The 21,379-nt window shown below is 36.5% G+C and overlaps 2 protein-coding genes and 2 non-coding genes across 4 annotated transcripts; 3 read left to right on the plus strand and 1 right to left on the minus strand.

Moving 5' to 3' along the window:
• The first annotated feature begins 558 nt into the window (after positions 1–558).
• LOC145601744 (uncharacterized) lies at positions 559–6,859 on the plus strand. The gene is made up of 4 exons (XM_081657813.1): positions 559–1,414; positions 1,510–1,712; positions 5,691–5,765; positions 5,849–6,859. Exons 1-4 carry the CDS (start codon positions 712–714, stop codon positions 6,236–6,238), a joined length of 1,371 nt encoding a protein of 456 aa, XP_081513939.1. The 5' UTR covers positions 559–711; the 3' UTR covers positions 6,239–6,859.
• Positions 6,860–7,309: 450 nt separating this feature from the next.
• Positions 7,310–8,211, plus strand: LOC145601920 (thioredoxin H2-like). Its single transcript, XM_081658009.1, has 3 exons — positions 7,310–7,562; positions 7,647–7,769; positions 7,869–8,211. Exons 1-3 carry the CDS (start codon positions 7,458–7,460, stop codon positions 7,998–8,000), a joined length of 360 nt encoding a protein of 119 aa, XP_081514135.1. The 5' UTR covers positions 7,310–7,457; the 3' UTR covers positions 8,001–8,211.
• Positions 8,212–10,859: 2,648 nt separating this feature from the next.
• Positions 10,860–10,932, plus strand: TRNAA-UGC (transfer RNA alanine (anticodon UGC)). The gene has a single exon. It is a non-coding gene; the product is annotated as a tRNA-Ala (tRNA).
• Positions 10,933–11,748: 816 nt separating this feature from the next.
• On the minus strand, positions 11,749–11,821 carry TRNAA-UGC (transfer RNA alanine (anticodon UGC)). The gene has a single exon. It is a non-coding gene; the product is annotated as a tRNA-Ala (tRNA).
• Between the last annotated feature and the right edge of the window lie 9,558 nt (positions 11,822–21,379).

The following is a 21,379-nucleotide window of genomic DNA, read 5'->3' on the forward strand; positions in this document are numbered from 1 at the left end:
GCATGTCCTCTTTGGTCCATATGTTATGACTTACATGGTTGTTATCAAGCCTCATATGAACGCTCAACCGAATTCTAGTCAGCCCCGCTTCCAATGATGTATTCTCAAAGTTGGCCAGACATATGTGCAGCATGCCCATGTGCTTTGAAATTCTTCTTCAACTGTGATGGATTTTGGATGATACGAAACAATATCGTTTAGGATTTGTGTAAAACAGAACTACAACATGGTGATGACTGCTGTCTTTTGGATGCGTGCATGAATTTGGGAATTTCACTCTTATAAATTTTTCAAAATTTTCAAACGAAAGAAAACTACTATGGGCCTGTTCTGATTTACTCAGCTGAATTGAACAGATTGGAGCTGAATAGAGCTGAACTGAATTAAGTTAAAGAAAACAGACCCTATATAAAGACCTCCGATGGTGAGAGCAAAAGTTAATTGATGTTAACTGAAAAAACAAGCAAGTACTAGTTTTTCTAAATAAAATCAAGAAAAATTAATTACGAAATTGCCATTAGATAAGCGTATGTCCATACTCCATAGAATATAAACTTGGAAGTTGTAGAGTCTAGAGTGTGAGAGTAAGAGTACAAGTATAAGTAAGCCCATCAAAGCTGTCTCCACTCCCCACTTTTCCTCCAAAACCTCCTCATCGCCGCTACCCTCACTGAGGGCGAACCCTAATCCTCTCTCTTTCTCTCTCCTCCAATGGCGGCAACATCTACTTCCTCCGGACCCACCTCCGCCGCCGAAGGCCCTGTCCTCAGCGTCATCACCAAACGTCTCCGCGCTCTCCGCAAGAAGCTCAACCGCATCTCTCAAATGGAGGACTCCGTTGCTCAAGGCAAAACCCTTAACAAAGAACAACAAGACGTTCTTCGCTCTAAACCCGCTGTTGTCGCTCTCATCGACGAGCTCGATAAGCTTCGCGCTCCTCTCACCACCGCCGTTGAAGAAGAACACTCCCTCGCTGTCGCTGCATCTAAAACGACGCCGTCTTCCTCGCCGGAGGAACTACCGGCGCCGGAGGAAGTTTCGCCGGAGGTCGACGATCATCCTTCGTCGGAGAAGAATGATGACAACAAAGAAGGTGTTGTTAAGGATCTGTTGTATTTGATGTATTTTGGGAGCTTGTTTGATGTGAAGCCTCAAGGTGACTTCACTTCATTGATGTTGACGCGGACTCATGAGCGTGGTTGTTGCTTGACCTACGATTATGTTACTGATGATGCTACTGATCTCCTTGTTGAGCGCGATTTGGATTTGATTTCGGCGTTGCAGGGTTTGATGGTTTCGCGGCCGGCGAATTCCGCTTTGTCGCATCAAAATGCGTTGGATATGTGTGTTCACCATGCTCAACTCTGGTTAAACAATTCTGATCAGACTATTGATCCTCAATCCAATATTACATGTAATTTGAGCATAATTCTAATTTGTTTTGTTTTGATTGTGTTGTTTGATTGTTTTATGGAATTGATGTTTGGAGTGTTGTGTTGGTTTGTTCAGATGCTGGTTTGAAGGAGAAATTGAATAAGATTATGGCTTCGGACTACTTCACTGCTACACCGCAGATGAAGGGGCCTGGGGAAGTGGCGGCTGCCGCCGCGGTTGGAAATTTCGGGTCTTTCCAGGTTCCGATGCACGAGAATATGGTGCCTGTTGAGGTACCCGTGCACATTGAGGGATCCGCTGAGCAATATCAGGAAACGGTAAATAACTAAATTATTGACTAGTTTGATTCTTTTGTGGCACCAAATTATCAAGTTTGATTATTTTCTTGTGATGTGCATAAGGTGTTGATGTCATTGCAAACCATGTGAAATTAAATTATTGACTTATGGAAATAGAAATCAAAAGATTTTTGATGCTTCATACTTTTTTTTAAAAAAAGGTTTTTATTTTAGGGTTTATGAGAATGCTCTGTATCCGATTTAGTTTTAGATGATCAAGCTATGGAATTGTTAAGATTGTGCAATATTAGTAATGAGAATAAATTAGATTAAAATAAGTGAACCTTATATTGAAATTCTCTCATTTGGGAACACAGATAAACCTTGTTTGCAACTATTTATATATTTACGAAGTACCTTTGCAAACTTCTTGCTTAACCCTATGAAGATTGCTAGTATTGTTAGATATGTTATCTTGTTAATTGATAGTTCAGACCTTGCTTGTATCGTTGTATAAGACTGACACTATGACGTGCTTTGGGGTCCCTTAAATCAGTTTCGTTCCTTATATATTGGTGCTTGTTTGCTGTCACTTAGTAATTTTAAAATCTTACATAATGTCGTGATCGTTTGGTGCATTGCATCTCATGCTTTATAACTTAAATGCAACAACTATGTAGACTTCACAACTTGATCATATAATTGATTTGTTCAATATTAGGAGAAAATTTGAGGCCTGATTTTACTTTAAAGAGTGGGTATTGTGAAGTTGTGTTTTCTGCCCTGTGGTTTTCTTGTTGTATAGATCTATAGGGGGTTTTGGCGTGTCTCAATTTCTTAGTCAATGTCCCACCAGGTGTATACATGAACGACATAGATAACACCAATAACAGGGGGAGGTTGCTAGCTATTCCTTTGGCGCTCTTTACTGTTTATATACTTTGAATGAAGAGTCTGTAATGCATACGAAGTATTACATATAGATTATCTTTCCTTTTCTTTTTAATATATTTGGATTTTAGTTTTATACTTTTTATGCCACCAAGAGCACCAACTAAGTCGTATATAATTTTCTGTAAGTACTGATAGACTAGCTAATATCTAAGCCCTAACGATTTCCCATTTTTGTATTAAACTCTAATTTCTGGTGCAATTTGTATGAAAAATTCTGCATAACATAAAGTAGAATCTAATTTCCAATGCAAACATTTATTGATATTCAACTTTTAGGAAATTATGTCTCCAGACTATATTATTTTTTTCTATCAATTTTTAAAATGTTCAAGAAGGAATCTAGATGTAATGTTAATCGATTTTGCTATAATATAGTATAGTAATATTAATTGCCATAAATCTTGGTTTAGGGGATGGTTTTAAAGAACTTGTCAACATTACCTACCAAATCAACTTGGCTTAGTGTAAAGGATAGCACCTTAAAACCTCAAAATTAGGGTTTAATCCCACTTCGGGGGAATCCCTGAACTTTCCCTATTTCCAATATGTAAAGGGGTTTCGGCCCAACGTGGCCGTCATCTTACGTACTAGAGAATACTTATGTTTCTAATTTATTGTATTTGTGGTGGATTGACATAAGAGATTAGAGCCAAAATTTTTGTCTGATTATAGTTAATGAAAAATAAAGATATTATTTTAGTTTTTGGTAATGGAAGAAAAATTTTCTGGTTTGTTTAATACAAAATCTAGCATTTTGTGCTTTTTGAATGGCTTATGAGCACAATGATGCTGGATAAGTTCTTTTGATGATGCACTATACAAATGGGGACAATGTTGTTTGTTTAATGGCTTGGCTCCTTGTGGCTCGTAAGTTAGGGCTGTTTTGGTATGCGGGGGGTGCAGTCTATATAGTCTATAGAGCAAAGAGTGTGCATCCAACCTAGAAGATTTGCATTTGATGATAGGTTCTTGAACCGAACTAGTTATAAACTAAACCGAATAAACTGAACCGAACTAGTTATAAACTGTACCGAAAAAGAACCGAAATGTTTCTAACCCGAAACCGTTCCTAACCCGAAACTGTTTAAACCGGGATAAAAACCGTTTACACCGAACCGTTAACAAACCGCAACCCGTCTGCACCGAACCGTTTACAACCCGAACTGAATTAAAATCGTTCAAGAATAAACCGAATCGAACCGATAACTATTTAAACCGAACTGAAACCGACCCGTGAAACACTTAAACCGATTTCATACCGAACTGAACCCGAACTGTCAAACCGTTTTGACAGTGTTATCTACCCATTTTACTTTTTTTTTTTTTGAACCGGTCTACCCATTTTACTTTATTCTATTTATGATATACCCTTTTTACCATCTTACTCCTTCAAATCCACAACAATTATACCTTACATACTCTCTCTTACTGTATTCATCTTTTACTTGCACAAACCCATCTTTTTACATTATTTTTCTTCATATGTTTCCTTACACCTACCCACATTGTTCAATAATTTCTTAATTTGTATCTATAGTAAGTAGAACATAAAAGAACGGAGGTAGTAGTTGGTATTGGTTTTGTGTCGTTTATTAATTATTGTTTTAAGTAGAATTAGTAGTGGTCTGAGTGTGTTTCATGTGTTTATTGGTCAATGTATTGATATATCTCCTTTTTTAAGATCTCTAGTCTGCAATTGATATATTTTTTAAAAAACAATTATTTTCTCCTTTTTTTTTGTTTTTTAAATTTTTTTTATTATTATTATTTTTTATTTTTTAAATCATCATCATCTGGGGCTTTGTTCTCTTCACAATTAAATCATATGTTTTGAGAATGTTGATCATAAATAAGTCCCACTCAGTTCATTTTACTACCAAAAGTATTTAAAGATAACAGCTTCAGTTTAGTTCAGATAAATAGAATTTAAAAGAGAACGAAAATTAAGTGGGTTAAGATTATGTGACTTTCTATGTTGTCACCATTTGGAAATCCTATAATGCAGTAGCAATTAAAGTGCTCTATTCCTTGTAACTTTCTATTTTGTCAGTCTTGTCACCATTTGGAAATCCTATAATGCGGTAGCTATTAAGGTACTGTATTCCTTGTCATAGGACTTAATATATCTCTAAGTTTTGTTCAAATAACTACTATGTGGTCACAAAGTCTGAATGTCTACCTCACATCAGAAGTATGTCACTTACCTTGTGTTTTGCTGCTAGTTGGCTTAAACTGAACCTAATATCTTATAGTTAGGTAGTCATTACCAATTCAAGATGGTTACAGTTTCTAGGAGCTGAATGCAAGTGTCAATGAAGTCTATTAAAAATGTCTTTTGCTGATAGGTTTCCATGTAATATTGTAGTTCTACTGATTATTGTGGGACAGCAGAAATAGTCATACCTTGAGGGATTAGGCATAAAAGGCTTCATAAGGGCTGCTTTATTAGTTGTGCGGAGCAAGTGTCTTTCAAGTTTGGCTAACAAAATTAACTGTGAATTGCTGTTTCGGTCCATTTAATTTTTGTGTGTGTGTGTGTGTGTTTTTATTTTTTATTATTATATTTTTTTTTTGGGGGGGGGGGGGGTTAAAAAGGTTGGCATGTTGGGGGTAACATGATGTGGCTTTGTTCCTGATGTTATTGGATTTCATTGCTATGCTTGAGCTGATGGGCTGTTATATTTCAGTTTCAGTGCCACTTTTGTTTCCCCCAAACCAAAAAAAATGAAAAATCACTGACATTAGCAGCCTGGTTTTTTTTTGGGAGAAAGATGAGGCTATATCAGTATTCCTAATGTATTTATTAATTACAAGTAAACAGCTCTATTGAATCCCTAATATCTGACCTCTCACTCTTAAAAATTAAATATACTGGTATATAATCATACTCTCCCCGAAAACAATATAACACCAAATTAAATTAACTAACTTCGCCACAACTACCACTTCTATCGCAAATATAGTCTCTCTTAAATTCTTAGTAAATTGGGATATATTTTGTGCAGTAGCATGGATACATGCCTAGGAGCTTTACTGACTTTTATTATTGGATTATTATTACAGGAGGAGAATTTGGCTAATTATGAAGATTATGAAACAAGGGAACATCAAGTTGGCAGTGCTGAGGAGTTTCAGAAGGTCTGTTATTGGTTTGATAGCACTAATTTGTTCTGTTTAATTGTTTATCAGTGAATTAAATATTTGGTGCTTTTGTTTCTTAGGATGACTTGGAGGCAGGAAATGCTCCTGAAACAAACTCAGCCCAACGGCCCCAACCAGAACAAGGACAATTACAGGCTGAGGAAGAGCATGGCTACAGAAATGTGGACTTCAGGGATCAGCAATATATTCCAAGAAGAGGCATGAGAGGTGGCCGTGGAGGTGTAGGTGGTCGTAGAGGTTACCCTAATGGCCGAGGAGGCAGGGGTAGCAGCAGGGGAGGTGGGCCTTACCAGAATGGACGTGGTCAGTATTATGACAATTACAATCCTAGGAACTTCTACAATAAACGAGGTGGCAGGGGAGGAAGTGGTAATGGTGGGAACCCATACTACAACCATTCTGCAGAACAAGGCAATCATGCTGAAGCAAATATGGGGGTTGCATCATAACACATGCAAAATAGGCTGTCTTTTGGTTATTGGCTCATTGTTGGTGGGTTCTGGTGATTTTGCTGTGCGCTGGGCATAGTAGCATTTGTAGGTCTATTTATGAATTCACCAATTTAGTTGCCTCCTTTGGGCACTGCTCTTTTGTACTTAAGTGAATGGATGGTTTTTATCAAAACCCTCTAATATAACATGACCTGGAGAAGTCATCCTCGTTTGTCTAGCAAATTTCTTTGCTTGATTATTTCTTGTTATATGCTTTATGTTAAAAACTTAAACTTTCTTGCTGAATCAGACCTCACATCCTAATTTACAGGTGCAGAGATAAGTATAGGGTTACCTGAGGGTGTGATGGTTGTTTGAATGGACCCAAGATGTTGCAGGATCAAGGGTTTGCAACTTTGTCGGAGTTGCACTTCCTAGGAAGTGTAGGTAGTTTTGGTTGAAGTAGTAGTTGCTCACCTATGTAGTAGAAGCAACTTCTATCTTGAGCAATGTCTCGTCTTCTTGTTAATCCAATGTCTTGTTCACATCTTCTTGTCTTCGTGCATGCTTTTAAAAGCTCTATTGACTGTGTACTTCACTGTTTAAATCTATATACGTTCATGTCTATTGTCTTATGTACCTTGATCTGAACATTGAACATAATACTTAATATTCTATGCAAGTAAGATTATAATATGAATCATGTGTCACTATTAAAATTGAATCAGGATGCTAAAACTGAGCAGTATCTGTGCTTTGTGATGATAGCAAAAGTGGATTCTAGTTAATCAGAGTGGGTTGGCCTTATATTGTTTTTCAAAGATGCTTTAATCGTCTTCTTTTCTCGGGCATCATTTTGAGGAGTATGGTGAAAGCATTTGTTTGTGACAATTCTTTTTGTTTTTAATTTGCGGTATTATCTTAGTTGTAGCAACAATTGAAATTCTGTAGTTGTTTCGGCTACAAGACCCAGTTTCAGAACTAAAAGCTATATTCTTTCTAGTGATTAAATTCATTCGGAGACATGTAACATATATTCCAAAACCAAAAAACTTACATCTCTTTCAACATAAACTATAATATATGTCAACTTCAGAAATGAAGGCATCTGATACCAGGTTGGAGAAGGGGAATCTACAATGATCATCAACTTGTCATCTCTATATATTCCTCCTTCAAGCTTATCATTCACCAAGAATTACAGTTTTCCAAACTTAGCTTCCACCTGCTTCCTGAAATGGGGATTCGCATTTCCCGTGGCATACCACCAGCAGTCGTCGAAATTCATTCTACAGACCAATGGAGTTCACATTTGGAATCCTCGAAGAATTCTGACAAAGTGGTGAGTTCTGTTTGCTGTTAATTCTTGTTTCTGTCAGCATGTGTATTATAAGTTTCAATTCTTGTTTCATTCTGCGAGCTGCAGATGGTTGTAGATTTCTCAGCTTCTTGGTGTGGACCATGCCAATACATGGAACCGATTGTCAAAGATCTCTCAACAAAGTATAGAGATGTTGAGTTTGTCAAAATCGATGTAGATGAGCTTTCGGTAAAGATATCCACACTCCTAAATTGATGCTGTTTGTTTCGAATCATCTTATCTTCTGTAGTGCTCTAGAATTAATTTTATACATCCCGTATGTTACAGGATGTTGCCAGTGAATTCGGGGTTGATGCAATGCCAACCTTCGTATTTTTTAAGAAGGGGAAAGAGGTTGACAGGCTTATTGGTGCTAATAAGGGTGAACTTAAGGAGAGAATCTCAAAAAACCGAAATTAACAGAAAACTTATTTCAAATTTGTAAGAACTGTGATCATTGTGTATCTTATTAATTGGCTCACTGCATGAGTGTTAGTGTTCTGCAGGAGAAGTTTTCTTTTCGCTTCTTCGAATGACTTACATATTCTTGGTTTATTTCGAATTGAAAATCAGTCCCAAATGTTGATTGAACTTAAAGCTTGATGTTATTGAAGTATAATTGATTTGTCTAGTCCGGATAATACTAAATCAATGGATAAGCATAATCAGTAATCATGTTTCATTTGGATGCTTAGACAAAATTGTAATATTTCGAACTATAGTAATAGTATTATTAGTAGTATATAATTAGAATTCCTAAAATGTCACTATTGTCTAAGCAATTGATAGAATTATAGATATAACCAACTGTTATAAAGGTTTATCAACCATCAACTTTAATTTATCACGTGCCTGATTATCTTAAATTTGAGAGGGTAGCAATGGATTATGATTAGATCAATACTCCAAAGTACAATACTCCCTCCGTCCCTTAATACAATGCCTCTTTTTCTTTATTTTGTGAGAAATAAATGCTCAAAAGAGGCATTGTATTAAGGGACGGAGGGAGTATTAACTAACACAAAGTAGCCATATAATTTTATCTAACATCCTAAGTGGCTACAACTTTGATGTTTTTGTACTACAATATATTACATATCTTTGTTTTGAACTTCTGAATACTACTTCAGACGATTGTGGTATATCTTGTTTTATCTGTAGATGATATATTTTACAACTAAGTAGAGCAAAATATAATAAATTCTTTTTGGAAAAATTATTAATAATTATCCCAACTTGGATTTATTATTTAAAAATCAGAACTTTTAGGGTTCATTTTTTTTTTTTTTTTTTTGTCCCAAATGACTCAATGGAAAGGTAATTTATATTAAATAACGTTTTTACCTTTGACCACAAATATCACCTATGAGGCTATGACGCACCCCTAAACCACCCTAAACAAGGTTTTCAGTCATAGGGGAAGGAAATGAGGTAGTTATTAGTGGTGGGGGAAGGGAAATGAAGGGCTTTTCTATGGAGGAGGGTAATTAAGAGGAGGGATTTTTCGTAGGTGTGAATAAAGTGTACACAAACTGGCCTGGATTTGAAAATCGACCTGAATTGGACCTGATCGGTGAATTCAGGTTCGGTCCCGGTCCTTAAAAATCCATGATTCTGGGTTTCCGGTCGGGACCTGAAACCGGTGAAGTTTTTTTGTTTTTAATTTAACAGGTCCATGTCAGGTCTAAACAGGTCCATAGGTAGGTCTAAATAGGTCCAACAGGTTTTAAACAATAAAAAAAACGAAACAAATTAATAATCTAATCTATTCAGGTCTAAACCCGAATCGGACCTGACTTTTCACGTTTGGACCGGAATTGGACCTGTTGATTCGGGGGCGGTCTCTGGTTCTTAAAAATCGATGATTCAGGTTTCGGTCCATTCAAGTCCGAGTTAAGTTCGGTCCGGTGTACAACCCTAGGTGTGAGAGGAGACGGGGGTGGTTTTCGATGGTTGAGGAAGAGAAAAGTGGGGTTTAATGGGGGTAAGGAGAGGGGGTGCTGTTTGGTGGTGAGGAAAGTGAAAGCAAGGGTTTTCGATCGGTGGTGGTGGAAGTGAGACGTTGGGTTTATGGTGGTGGTGTCAACCAACCCAACCACACCATTACCACCACCACCATAGCTACCACCCGCACTGTGGTAGCTATGGTGGTGGTGTGGTTGGTTGACAGTGGTAGTTGTGGGGAGGGGTGGAGGCATGGCTGGGCTAGTGGAGTTTTAGTATTTTTATCCAATTAGGTATTGATCTGTGTCCACGTGGCCTATTATAATAAGTTGGTGACTAGTTGGGATAAGAAAGTGAATGACCTTCAAGATTCTGACTATTTATAAATATTCCTAAGTTGAAAGTATTTAAAGAGAACAACCTAAAGTTTAGATTATTTTTACCTATTTTTCCTATTTTTAAAAAGTTATTATTTTTGTTATAATTAGGCTATAGTATACCAGATGTTTGGATACCAAAATGGCCCAATTATTCGATCATTAAAGGCTCCCAAAGCTTAGTTAGCCCGATATAATGATTTTTCTGAACCTACTTGGCCTACTAATAGTTGTAACAATTTCTCTCATAGGTAACAAATTCACATTTATACTTGGCCTACTTGCACTCCTAAGCTAAGAAGATGCCATGTCATTCATTAATCATTACTCACCAGTGTGTTTCCTCGACACACCTTGGAGTTCAGCTTATGTGCTTGTTTGTGTAGGTCATTAGTCCATCATACCAGCAAATTACAGTATTTCTATTCCACTACATGTGAACCTCATCCAAGATGACTATTTATGTATTACTGAAAGTAAGATCAATTTTTACAACCCAAGAAAAAAAAGGATGATCTTTAATAAGAGTTCTAATATCATGTTAATGATCTATAAAACTCAAGTAAATTGGATAATTGTGCAAATAAATTGCTAATCATTAACTATTGTGCCAGTGAGTTACATTAATCCAGCATGTAATAATATGTGCATGTTGCAATTGTAGTGACTCTTAGAGAGGCCTAGAAAATAGAGCATTTCTGCTGATATCACATTGGAGAGTCACTAGTACTTAGTATAACAAAGCAAATTCTTTCAAACTTCAAGTAAATCTAGTTATTTGGATTAAATTAACTAACATGAGTGTTGCAAAGTAAGTCACAAATTCATTAGGCTTTAACTGCAAATAAGACCCATGTTTTGTCTTGATACCAGGGAAGAAAATAGATCACAAAATGAGTGAAATACATTAACAGTAATACTGTTTAAGAATTTAATAAGCTCTAGTTATAACATCACAGGGGATGTAGCTCAAATGGTAGAGCGCTCGCTTTGCATGCGAGAGGCACGGGGTTCGATCCCCCGCATCTCCAAATTTTTAAGTTTTTTTTTTTGATTTGTTTGCATATTCAATCTATTAATAATGCCTAGAGATGTCAATCCATCCCCACTGGATGGGTCTCGGTTTGGCGGGTAGTGGGGCGGTGATGGGGATAAAAACCATATCCGTCATGGGTGATGGGGTTGGGGTGTATTTTAAGTTATGCCCGCCCCACTTTTTACCCGCACCATCCCATCTCATATACATATCTATATATCTTTAAAAGCAAAATTATATACTTTTATACTAGTTTATAAAATAATTACGTGAAATAAAATATTAATTATAATACTTTGTAGTTTGTACTACACTTATATTATAAACAAAACTGTGTGTAATATTAACAATGTTTATTTATTTATTTATATATATTTGTTATAATATGTATTTCTTATGTAGGATTGTGTATTTGAGAGACGGAAATTAAGTGGGTCTTCAGGTCTTGGGTGAGGATTAGACGGGTCTTTGGTGGAGATTAGGTGGGGATGGATATCCAAGTGGGGGATGGGGTGTGGATGGTATTGAAGTTGTACCTGCCGGGGTGGGGATGAGGATCATATTGGACCTGCCTCGGGGATGGGAATGGGGATGAAAATGTTAGGTGAGAATGGGGATGGAAAGACCAACATCCGCCTCACCCCGACGGGCTCTTGAGACTTTGTTTCTTCCTATATTGGTACAGACAAGATAATCAAGATTGTGTAAAATGTTTTGTACAATCATTCTTACGTAATTATGAGGGAAATCATGTTGTAGACCGTCAACCTTATTCTTATGTGAAAGATATTTAAACTTTCTTTAAAAATTTTGGAGATGCGGGGGATCGAACCCCGTGCCTCTCGCATGCAAAGCGAGCACTCTACCATTTGAGCTACATCCCCAGATGAACAATCTTTACGTGTTATCTAATTATGATTATGTCATAACTAACTAAAACTGCATACTTTGTTAATTGATTTAAAATCTTTTCTCCTTAATATTCATACGAGTCAACGGCAGGGAGAGCATTATATATTGTTGGAAATGGTAATGCAATCGGATCACTGGCGGATCTACATTGGAACCCGGGGGCATGTGCTACCCCCGGGAAAAAGAAAAAAAAACTGTATAAAAAACTTTCCTTTTTAATACTTAAAGTTATTAAATAATGCAACTATTTCATGAATACTGAACTTGCTTTAGCGGTACAAAGCAGGTAATTAAAGCTTCCTTTGAGTGCTGGGGGTTTGTTGTTCGATCCTCTCCCCATACACTTTATTCTTCTTTTTTTTTTTTTTTTGACAATAATTTTCCTCTTTCTTGACATTTATAATTAAATAGATAAGATAAAATGGACTTCTAGCAAAATTTTGATTCTTTTTCAAATTACTTTTCACTTTCTTGACATTTATTTTAAAATACAAATAGATAAGATAAAATGGACTTCTAGCAAAATTTTGATTCTTTTCCAAATTACTTTTCACTTTCTTGACATTTATTTTTAAATACATTACATAAAAATAACTTCCATAAAATTTTGTTCAACAACAATAATAGTATGCAATATATATAAATAATTCGTCCGTGAAGAAAATTAATAATATTTGATGAATCGACTAATTTTATTTGATTGTAATACGAAATATATATTTTGATAGCTAGTATGTTGTACATGCATAATTTTATCCGCAATAATAACTCATAGCAAAATGTATAGATAGTTAAAATTTGATGGAAACATTTTAGAATTACATTATCCAAAAACTTTAACTTGATGTGTTATTACCATCTTAAATTTAGTTTGAGTTTCAAGTTCGTAGGTGTATACTGGTTGTTTTGTCCCTTTAATTTTTCTAGTATGCGTTTAGTGCTACCCCTAGTCCGGAATCCTGGATCCGCCACTGAATCGGATAATTGTAAGGATAATTGCAAGGCCTGACGATCCGCACTCGTGGGGGATTAAACGTTTCAAGGAATACTCGCGGCCGACCAGATGGGCCGTTGCCTGATTGGGCCCACCTAATTTCTTGAGTGGGTTTGTTTATTTGTCTCCTATTTTTAGGATACATATAAATACGATTATTGTCTTCTTCTTTGTAAAATTAATAATACAGTATTATTGAACCCTATACACATAAACACAAGTCTACCCTTTTGAGATTTGAACAGTTGTTGAGCAATTCCAACCTTCAAATTCGGGTACACGAGTTATGGAGGTCGTTGTGTAAAACTTGGGGGGCGTGCATCACTAGGATACTTGTACCGGTGGTGGCGTATTTCGCTTTTAAGTCAGTGAGTTTCAAACCACGACACAACAAAAGAAGGACATGTATGTTTATGATTCGAGTATGACGATCGAATTTGTTCTAATGGAAGTTCTTGATTTGTCTATATCATTCATGGAATCAATAGGTATTTTTCCAACATATATAATCAGGCTGCTTTTTTATATTGATTTTTCTTAATTTGATGAATCAAAAAGCATATTTTATTGTGTTTAAACGATCATTTTGTTGGACCATTAAGAATGAGTTAGAATGAAGTTTACATAAATTTCATTTAAGAAAGGTGATCACACAGTAAAATAAAAGAGACCCAAATTTTAATGCATGGTATAAATACGGAGTACTCCATATACAATATGTTTTCCCTTTCAACAAAGTATATATCATATACGGAGTAACTAATATATAAAGCTAAACTTTTAGCTAGGTCACTAAACAGCAACACTTGGACTTCCACTTTTCGCCAAGTGTCGCGCCATCTTGGACAGATTTAAATAGACTTCATAAGATAAAAAAGTCAGTTGAGAATTTCATTTTCAATCAAATTAGGATAGAATTTTAGAATAAGATCGTTAGTTTAGAGTTTTATTTTCGATAAAATACCAAATAATAAACTTATAATTAGGCCACCAGACAACATTTAGCGTTTCAACTTTTTGTCAAGTGTCGTACCACGTTGGATAGATATAAGATAGATTTTGTAGCATAAAAAGTTAATTTAAAATTCTATTTTTAATCAAATTTGGTTTATTGTTATTGTTATTTAGAGTTTTATTTCAATAAAATACCAATATTTCATTTATACAAATTGAATCATAATTTTATCTTAAAAATCCATAAACAACCCGGGCATCGTACATATATATACACATATATATACATATATACATATATATACATATATATATATACATATATATATACATATATATATACATATATATATATATATATATATATATATATATATATATATATATATATATATATATATATATATATATATATATGACTCTGTGATAACCATTTGGATTTTTTTTTTTTTTGTTTTTGGATTGAAAATAGGATCTCAAATGAACAAAAAAGGTTACTTATTTTTTAATTATTTGATATTAATGAATTTGAGTTACTTTTATGGACAAAAGGGTAACTCTTATGAATAAATAAAGAACCCATACAAATAAATAAAGATTACACTTATAAAATAATGTCTTTACTCCGATTCATGTGGCTAATTACACACAAGACTCACCAATTATCCATTTTAATACTTGTAAAAACTAATCTCATTAACACTTCATGAGTTACATGTCTTTTGGGGATATTTGACACTCCCTTGGGGGTAGGGGTGTACAAAAACTAGCCCGGACCTTAAAATCGATCTGAACCGGACCTGTTGGGACCGGACCTGATCAGGATCTGTAGATTCAGGTCCGGTCCCGGTCCTTGAAATTCAAGGATTCCGGGTTTTAGGTCCGGTCCGGGTAAAACCCGGAAATTTCAGGTCAGGCGGTCCGGGTAAAATCCGGAAATTTCAGGTCTGGACCTGAAACCGGTGAAACTACTTTTTTTATTTAATAAGTTTAAATAGGTCCATAAACAGGTCCAAACTGGTCCATAACAGGTCCAAACAGGTCTAAACAGGTCCAATCAGGTCTAAATAGGTCCAAATAGGTCCATAACAGGTCCAAGCAGGTCTAAACAGGTCCAAACAGGTCTAAACAGGTCAGCACTTTCATATTATTTTAAAAAAATCAAAAAAAAATTAATCAGGTCTATTCACGTCCAAACCCGGACCAAACCTGATTTTTCAAGTCTGGACCTCAACCGGACCTGTTGATTCAGGTCCGGTCTCTGGTCCTTAAAAATCAAGGATTCAGGTCCTGGTCCATTCAGGTCCGGGTCAGTTCTGGTCCGGTTTTGGACCGGTGTACAGCCCTGCTTGGGGGTGTGTATTCCCTCGAGAAACAAATCCGGAATGCATCACTCGTATGGCCTGGATGCAACACTCGTATGGTCTGGGTAACTCTTAAGAAGGCCCGAAATACATATTAACTAAACCCGACTTGAACCCAAGAATGACCCGATTATAACCCGCAAGTTTTTGACTTGAACCGAACCCGAGAATGACCCGACTTGATTATGACCCGCAAATTATTGACTTGAACCGAACCCGACTCAAACCCGATAATGACCCGACCTGATTATAATCCGAAAATAATTGACTTGAACCGAACCCGACTCGAACCCGAACATGACCCTAACTCATTTAAACCCGTAAAAACCCGAATTTAACCCGACTTGTTTTTCACCCGACCCGAATGTAACCCGACCTTTTATTGACCTGACCTAAACCCGACCCGAACCCGAAAAGATGTATGACCCGACGTGACCCGACTCAAGCATGACCTAACCCAAACCCGACCCATTTAGGTCCTGACATTAACCCGGATTGACCCGACCCGAGATGACCCGACCCACACAAACCCGACTCAAACCCGACCCATTTACCCGAATTGACAGCTCTAGAAACAACATGTAAGTTTGGTGAGGTCTTATGAGATTCAAGTTAATTAATATGGAGCAGTTAATATGTGTATTCGATTTATTTACAAATACATAACTAAGTATACCTACTTAAAGATTTATATTGGCAAACGTAAAAGGTAAATTATTATTGTTAAACGAGTGAAATATTTTATGAGAATTATGTAAATATTCATTGCACAAAGGACATTCATGAAATGCTCGCTGATTAAATCAGATTCAATTAATACCACCTTCAACACTTAGGGCTTGTTCACATTTATTGAATGGAGCTGAACTGAACTTATTGGAGCTGAACTGAACTTATTGGAGCTGAACTGAATATAGCTGAGATTAATATTTTATGAAAGAAGAAAATTAGGAGCTGAACTGGTGTTTTTTTTTTTTTTTTTTTTTTTTTTTTTTTTTTTTTCAATCATCAATTAGAAGAAAAAAACACACACACTCAAATCACCTTGGCTAGCTGACACAAAATGATCATAATGTTTATACAACAGGCATTCGTTTAATATCTTGGGGTGGGTTAGCAAAGAAGTGACTATATATGATTATATGTGTTGAAGTTGTGTTTAAATTTGTGTTAGAAAAGTTAAAAGTGAGCCTGATAATCTTAATGTCTGAAATTGTGTTTGAAAAGTTAAAAGTGAGCCTGATAATTTGGACAATGTATGTTCATGCACAGACAAAAAAAATTCCCAATATCATTACTCGTAGTATAAGTAATGAAATTGGAGTTGGATTAGTATATGATGATGTGAGCATTCAGCTCGCAAAAAAAGTCAAAAGCCAAAAAAAAAAAAAAAATGGTACTCCATAGCACTTTATATAAACAAGTACCAGCGTAATATTTGTAGATAGATTTGCCAAGAGTTGTGCTTTAATCTTATTGGTGCTTACTGTTCCCTTTCAATTGAAGTCAAAACTAGCTAACTTTTGTTTGAGATAGCTTTCGAATGAAATCCAACTAGCAAATCGGAATATGAATTTTTTTTTTTTTAAAAAAATTATTTTCAGGATGTTAAAACATGATTACAAGTGTGTATCACATACTTAAAAAAGTGTGTAATTTACAAATTTAATACGTACGAACATGTAATTTTATGATTTAATCCTTGACAACGCATTCCTGTTAAACGAATACTGAATAGATAGCCTAAATTATAGCATTTCTGATACCATAGCACTTATTAGTCAGGTAGACTTCTTCAAGTTGGGAGCTTAATGCTATATGTATTGTCAATAACATTGAGCGAAATGATAGACAACCTACTTAGTGAATTAGCCTAGAATGATTACTTTGTGCGCCATGGAAATTTTCAAGTTAAAAATTGCTCATGAAAATGGTCAGGTAACTAAACATAACTTAGAGTCGGTTTGTTTCATCTTATTTAAACTTATTTTAAAAAATAAATTTTATTTATTTATTTATTTTTTTTTAAATGTTGAAAATAGAAGTTTAGATAAGTTTAGAAAAAGTATTATATCTGTTTCATATTATTTGCAATGATAAGACATTTTCTGCTCACACTTTATGTCAAATTGTTTCAAATAATTTGAAACAAATATAGTTTTATCTATAAAAAATCAAATTAAGTTAAAAAAAATTAACATTTAAATTAAATAACTTTAAACAAATTAGATCCGACTCGACCTTATCAGACGTGATCCATGTATCCAAATTGACACCTCCTACACTTCGTAAGTTATAGTCTTATACTTACTATGTTCGGATCATACAATGGGCGAGCAGCGAGCTCCATACAAATACGCCGCAATAGGAAAGGAGGTATATTATTAGGGTTGTGATTTGGACCTTTGGACTTTTGGAGATCAAGAAGAAAGATGAGGAAAGAACAAAAATAGGGCAACATAAGTAGTTATTCAGTAATGGAAGTGTCAGATTAAATTTAGGAGATCGAATTGACATAAGATGAATTTCATATTGGCCAACCAAGAAAAAATGAAAAAGAATCTTTCTCGAAATGTTGCTAGATTGTGGAGCATTACTTACATATTAGGACATCTATATACTTATATATTAAAAAGCGTTCTAAAACAGAATATGTTCCTGTTAAGATAATATTAGGAAATATTGTATAATATCTTTAGATTTCCTAGTTATGTTAATATTTTATCTTATTCCTAATTATGTTAGGGTTAGGAATATCTTATGTAACTATATATATTCTTAAGTGGTGAATGAGAAAGTCAAGCGTTTCTATTCAATTTGTCATGGTATCAAGAGCTTAGGTTAAGAATTTTTTTTTTTTGAGGAAAACACAGAGGGTCGTGAGTGATGGCCAAGGATGATGATGTTCCGCCACCACCACCGCCGGTGGACCTAGAATATTCTCTAGGGTCAAGCGATCTTCTGGGTGTGGTTATTAATTCGGTGAAATTGAAAGGGCCGAATTATGATGAGTGGGCTAAAGCAATACGTCGTTCGATGATTGCAAAATTCAAGTTTGGTTTTGTTGATGGTTCTATATTAGAGCCGACAGATGATTTAAAGAAGAAGCATTGGGTGGCTGTGAATTCTATGCTTGTGTCGTGGATTACTAATACCCTTGATGATGGCTTGCGTTCTCAAATTGAGGATTTTGATATTGCAAGTGACTTGTGGATTCACCTTAAACAAAGGTACTGTGTAGTAAGCGGTACTCGAATTTGTCAACTTAAACAATCTTTAGGGGAGTGTAAGCAGACCCCTTCCGAGTCAGTGACGGACTATTTTGGTAGATTATCCAAAATTTGGAAGGAATTGGTGCAATACTGTCGTGTCCCGAAGTGTTCTTGTGGTGGTTGCAAGTGTAACATTGCTCGGCAAGTTACAGAAATTCGAGAGAAGGATTATCTCCATTATTTTTTGATGGGTCTTGATGATCCGTATGAAGCAATTCGAGCACAATTACTAGCACAATCACCTTTGCCTTTGGTTGATAGTGCTTACCAAACGGTGATCAATACGGAGAGATTACGTGTTCGAGATAGCAAACCGAAGGAGAACGTTATGGCGTTCAAGGTGGATTCCCGTACAAGGAGTGATACAAATGATGGAGATCGGCCGTTTTGTTCTCATTGTAATCGTATGGGACATGAGAAGAAAGGTTGCTATCAAATTATTGGCTTTCCGCCCAGTTGGGATGAGAATCGGAAAGGCGGTAGAGGCCGTGGAAGAGGAGGCTCCAACAATCGAGGAGGTAATAATGGTGGTCGTGGCAGTTGGGGGGAGCGTGGTTCATCAAACGCCCCTGCTGCAACTCGTGCTAATGCGTTGCAAGGTGGATCGTCTCAGAATGCAAGCAATTCATCTTCTTTGGCAAGTTCTATACTAGAACTTGCGGGTGTGTCGTCGGAGCAAGCACAACAAATAATAGATATTTTATCGAAACCCAAGGCACGTTTGGAAGGTAATACAAGCGGCTTATGGATTGTGGATACAGGAGCCTCTAACCATGTTACTAATGACATATCAATCATGAAAAATATTAAAACGATACAAAATTGTCCGGTTGGTTTACCGGATGGTCAAACGGTGAATGCGAATCAATTGGGTTCGGTCACTTTAGATGGTGGTTTGGTGATTGATAATGTTTTATTTGTACCTTACTTGAATTGTAACTTGATTTCCGTTACTCAACTGAGTGATGAGTTGCATTGTAATGTACAATTTACTAACAAAATTTGTGTTATTCAGGACCAGTCGACGAGGACGGTGATTGGTGTGGGTGAACGACGAGATGGACTTTATTTTTTCCGTGGTGTGCCGCAAGTGAAGGTGCTAGCAGTGGATTGTGTGGTGGATCTTTGGCATCAACGAATGGGACATCCGTCGGAGAAGATTTTAAAGTTACTTCCTCCTGTGAGTAACTCTACTAGGAAGAATAATACTGTGTGTGATGTATGCCCTCGGGCAAAACAATCTAGAGATAGTTTTCCTATTAGTGAGAATAATGCTAGTGGTTTGTTTGATTTAGTTCATATTGATTTGTGGGGTCCGTACAAGATAGCATCGTCTTGTGGTTCGAAATTATTTTTGACAATAGTGGATGATTTTTCTAGAGGTCTTTGGATTTATTTAATTCGCAATAAAACTGATGTTGAGTTTACTTTTCTCAATTTTATTGCTTTGATAAAACGCCAATTTGGTAGAGATATTAAGGTGGTTAGGAGTGACAATGGTACAGAGTGTAATCATCTTAAAGAGTATTTTACTAGCAATGGTATTGTCTTTGAGTCCTCTTGTGTTGGTACACCTCAACAAAATGGGAGAGTGGAAAGAAAACATCAATATATTTTAAATGTGGCTAGAGCATTGAGATTTCAAGGTAGATTACCTATTAAATTTTGGGGGGAGTGTGTATTAACGGCTTGTTATTTGATTAATCGTACTCCGAGTCTTCTGCTTAAAAATAAAACTCCGTATGAGATGTTGTTTGGTAAAATCCCGTCTTATGAGTCTATTCGGGTTTTTGGGTGTTTGTGTTATGCATATAATCAACGGAGTAAGGGTGACAAATTTGATTCTCGAAGTCGAAAATGTGTGTTTCTTGGTTATCCATTTGGAAAAAAAGGGTGGCAATTGTTTAACTTAGAGACTCGAGAATTTCTTGTGTCTAGAGATGTTAAATTTCATGAACGGGTTTTTCCGTTTGGGGAGGAAAAAAGTACGAATTCGACAGCGTGTGAGGTAAATGGTGAGCTCGATTTTTTTGCAAGTGATAATGGGATTGAAGAGTGGCAAATGGGTACATATTTTGGGGTGCATAAGGAGAGTGAGCAGGCTGCTGGAGCACCAGAGCAAGCTGCTGGGCAGCAGCAACTACGTGGCCAATCCACTGCCCAGCCAGTTGCAGAGGGCGTTGCTCAACAACTCGAGGCAGACCACTCCGCGGGTAGGCCGCGGGAGATGGCAGCAGGCCGCGGGGTGGCTGCGGAGGAGCCTGTACAGCAGCCCGTGCAGCAGCTCCAAGCAGACCACTCCGCGGGCAGGTCGCAAGAAGTGGCAGTAGGCCGCGGGGTGGCTGCGGAGGCGCCTGTACAGCAGCCCGTGGCTAGGAATGAAGAGAATAGGAGAGTAGAAATGGGTGAAGAAGATCTAGGCCGGGGAAAACGTGTAAAATTTCCTTCGACAAAGCTTCGAGATTGTGTCACACATACCATTCGGAAAAATAAAATCTCGTCGGGGTCATCCGCAGAATCATCTTCCTCAGGTACTCTCTATCCTATAACATATTTTGTTAATTATGATCGGTTTTTCGAAAAACATAGAAATTATATTGCTGCAATAATAGAGGCACGCATACCGAGGTCTTTCAAGGAAGCAATGCAACATGAAGGTTGGAGAGAAGCTATGGCCTTAGAAATAAAGGCTCTCGAAGATCAAGGCACTTGGACCTTGGAGAATCTTCCGACGGGAAAGAAAGCACTTGGAAGCAAGTGGGTTTACACTGAGAAGAGAGATGAAGCTGGTAACTTGTTACGATTAAAAGCAAGACTTGTGGTGTTTGGTAATCATCAGGAAGAAGGGATCGATTACAATGAAACATTTGCGCCAGTGGCAAAAATGTCTACGGTACGTACTTTCTTAGCAGTGGCAGCGATTAAAAATTGGGATGTACATCAAAT

Source organism: Chenopodium album, chromosome 21 (genome assembly GCF_948465745.1).
Source record: "Chenopodium album chromosome 21, dcCheAlbu1.1, whole genome shotgun sequence".
Lineage (NCBI taxonomy): Eukaryota > Viridiplantae > Streptophyta > Magnoliopsida > Caryophyllales > Amaranthaceae > Chenopodium > Chenopodium album.

Bases quoted from the DNA above. Each gene is read 5' to 3' on its own strand.
- LOC145601744 (XM_081657813.1), top strand. From the start codon at position 712: ATGGCGGCAACATCTACTTCCTCCGGACCCACCTCCGCCGCCGAAGGC. The intron at 1,415-1,509 runs GTAATTTGAGCA...TGGTTTGTTCAG, and splicing joins TCCTCAATCCAATATTACAT to ATGCTGGTTTGAAGGAGAAA. The intron at 1,713-5,690 runs GTAAATAACTAA...TTATTATTACAG, and splicing joins CTGAGCAATATCAGGAAACG to GAGGAGAATTTGGCTAATTA.
- LOC145601920 (XM_081658009.1), top strand. From the start codon at position 7,458: ATGGGGATTCGCATTTCCCGTGGCATACCACCAGCAGTCGTCGAAATT. The intron at 7,563-7,646 runs GTGAGTTCTGTT...TGCGAGCTGCAG, and splicing joins CGAAGAATTCTGACAAAGTG to ATGGTTGTAGATTTCTCAGC. The intron at 7,770-7,868 runs GTAAAGATATCC...CGTATGTTACAG, and splicing joins TCGATGTAGATGAGCTTTCG to GATGTTGCCAGTGAATTCGG.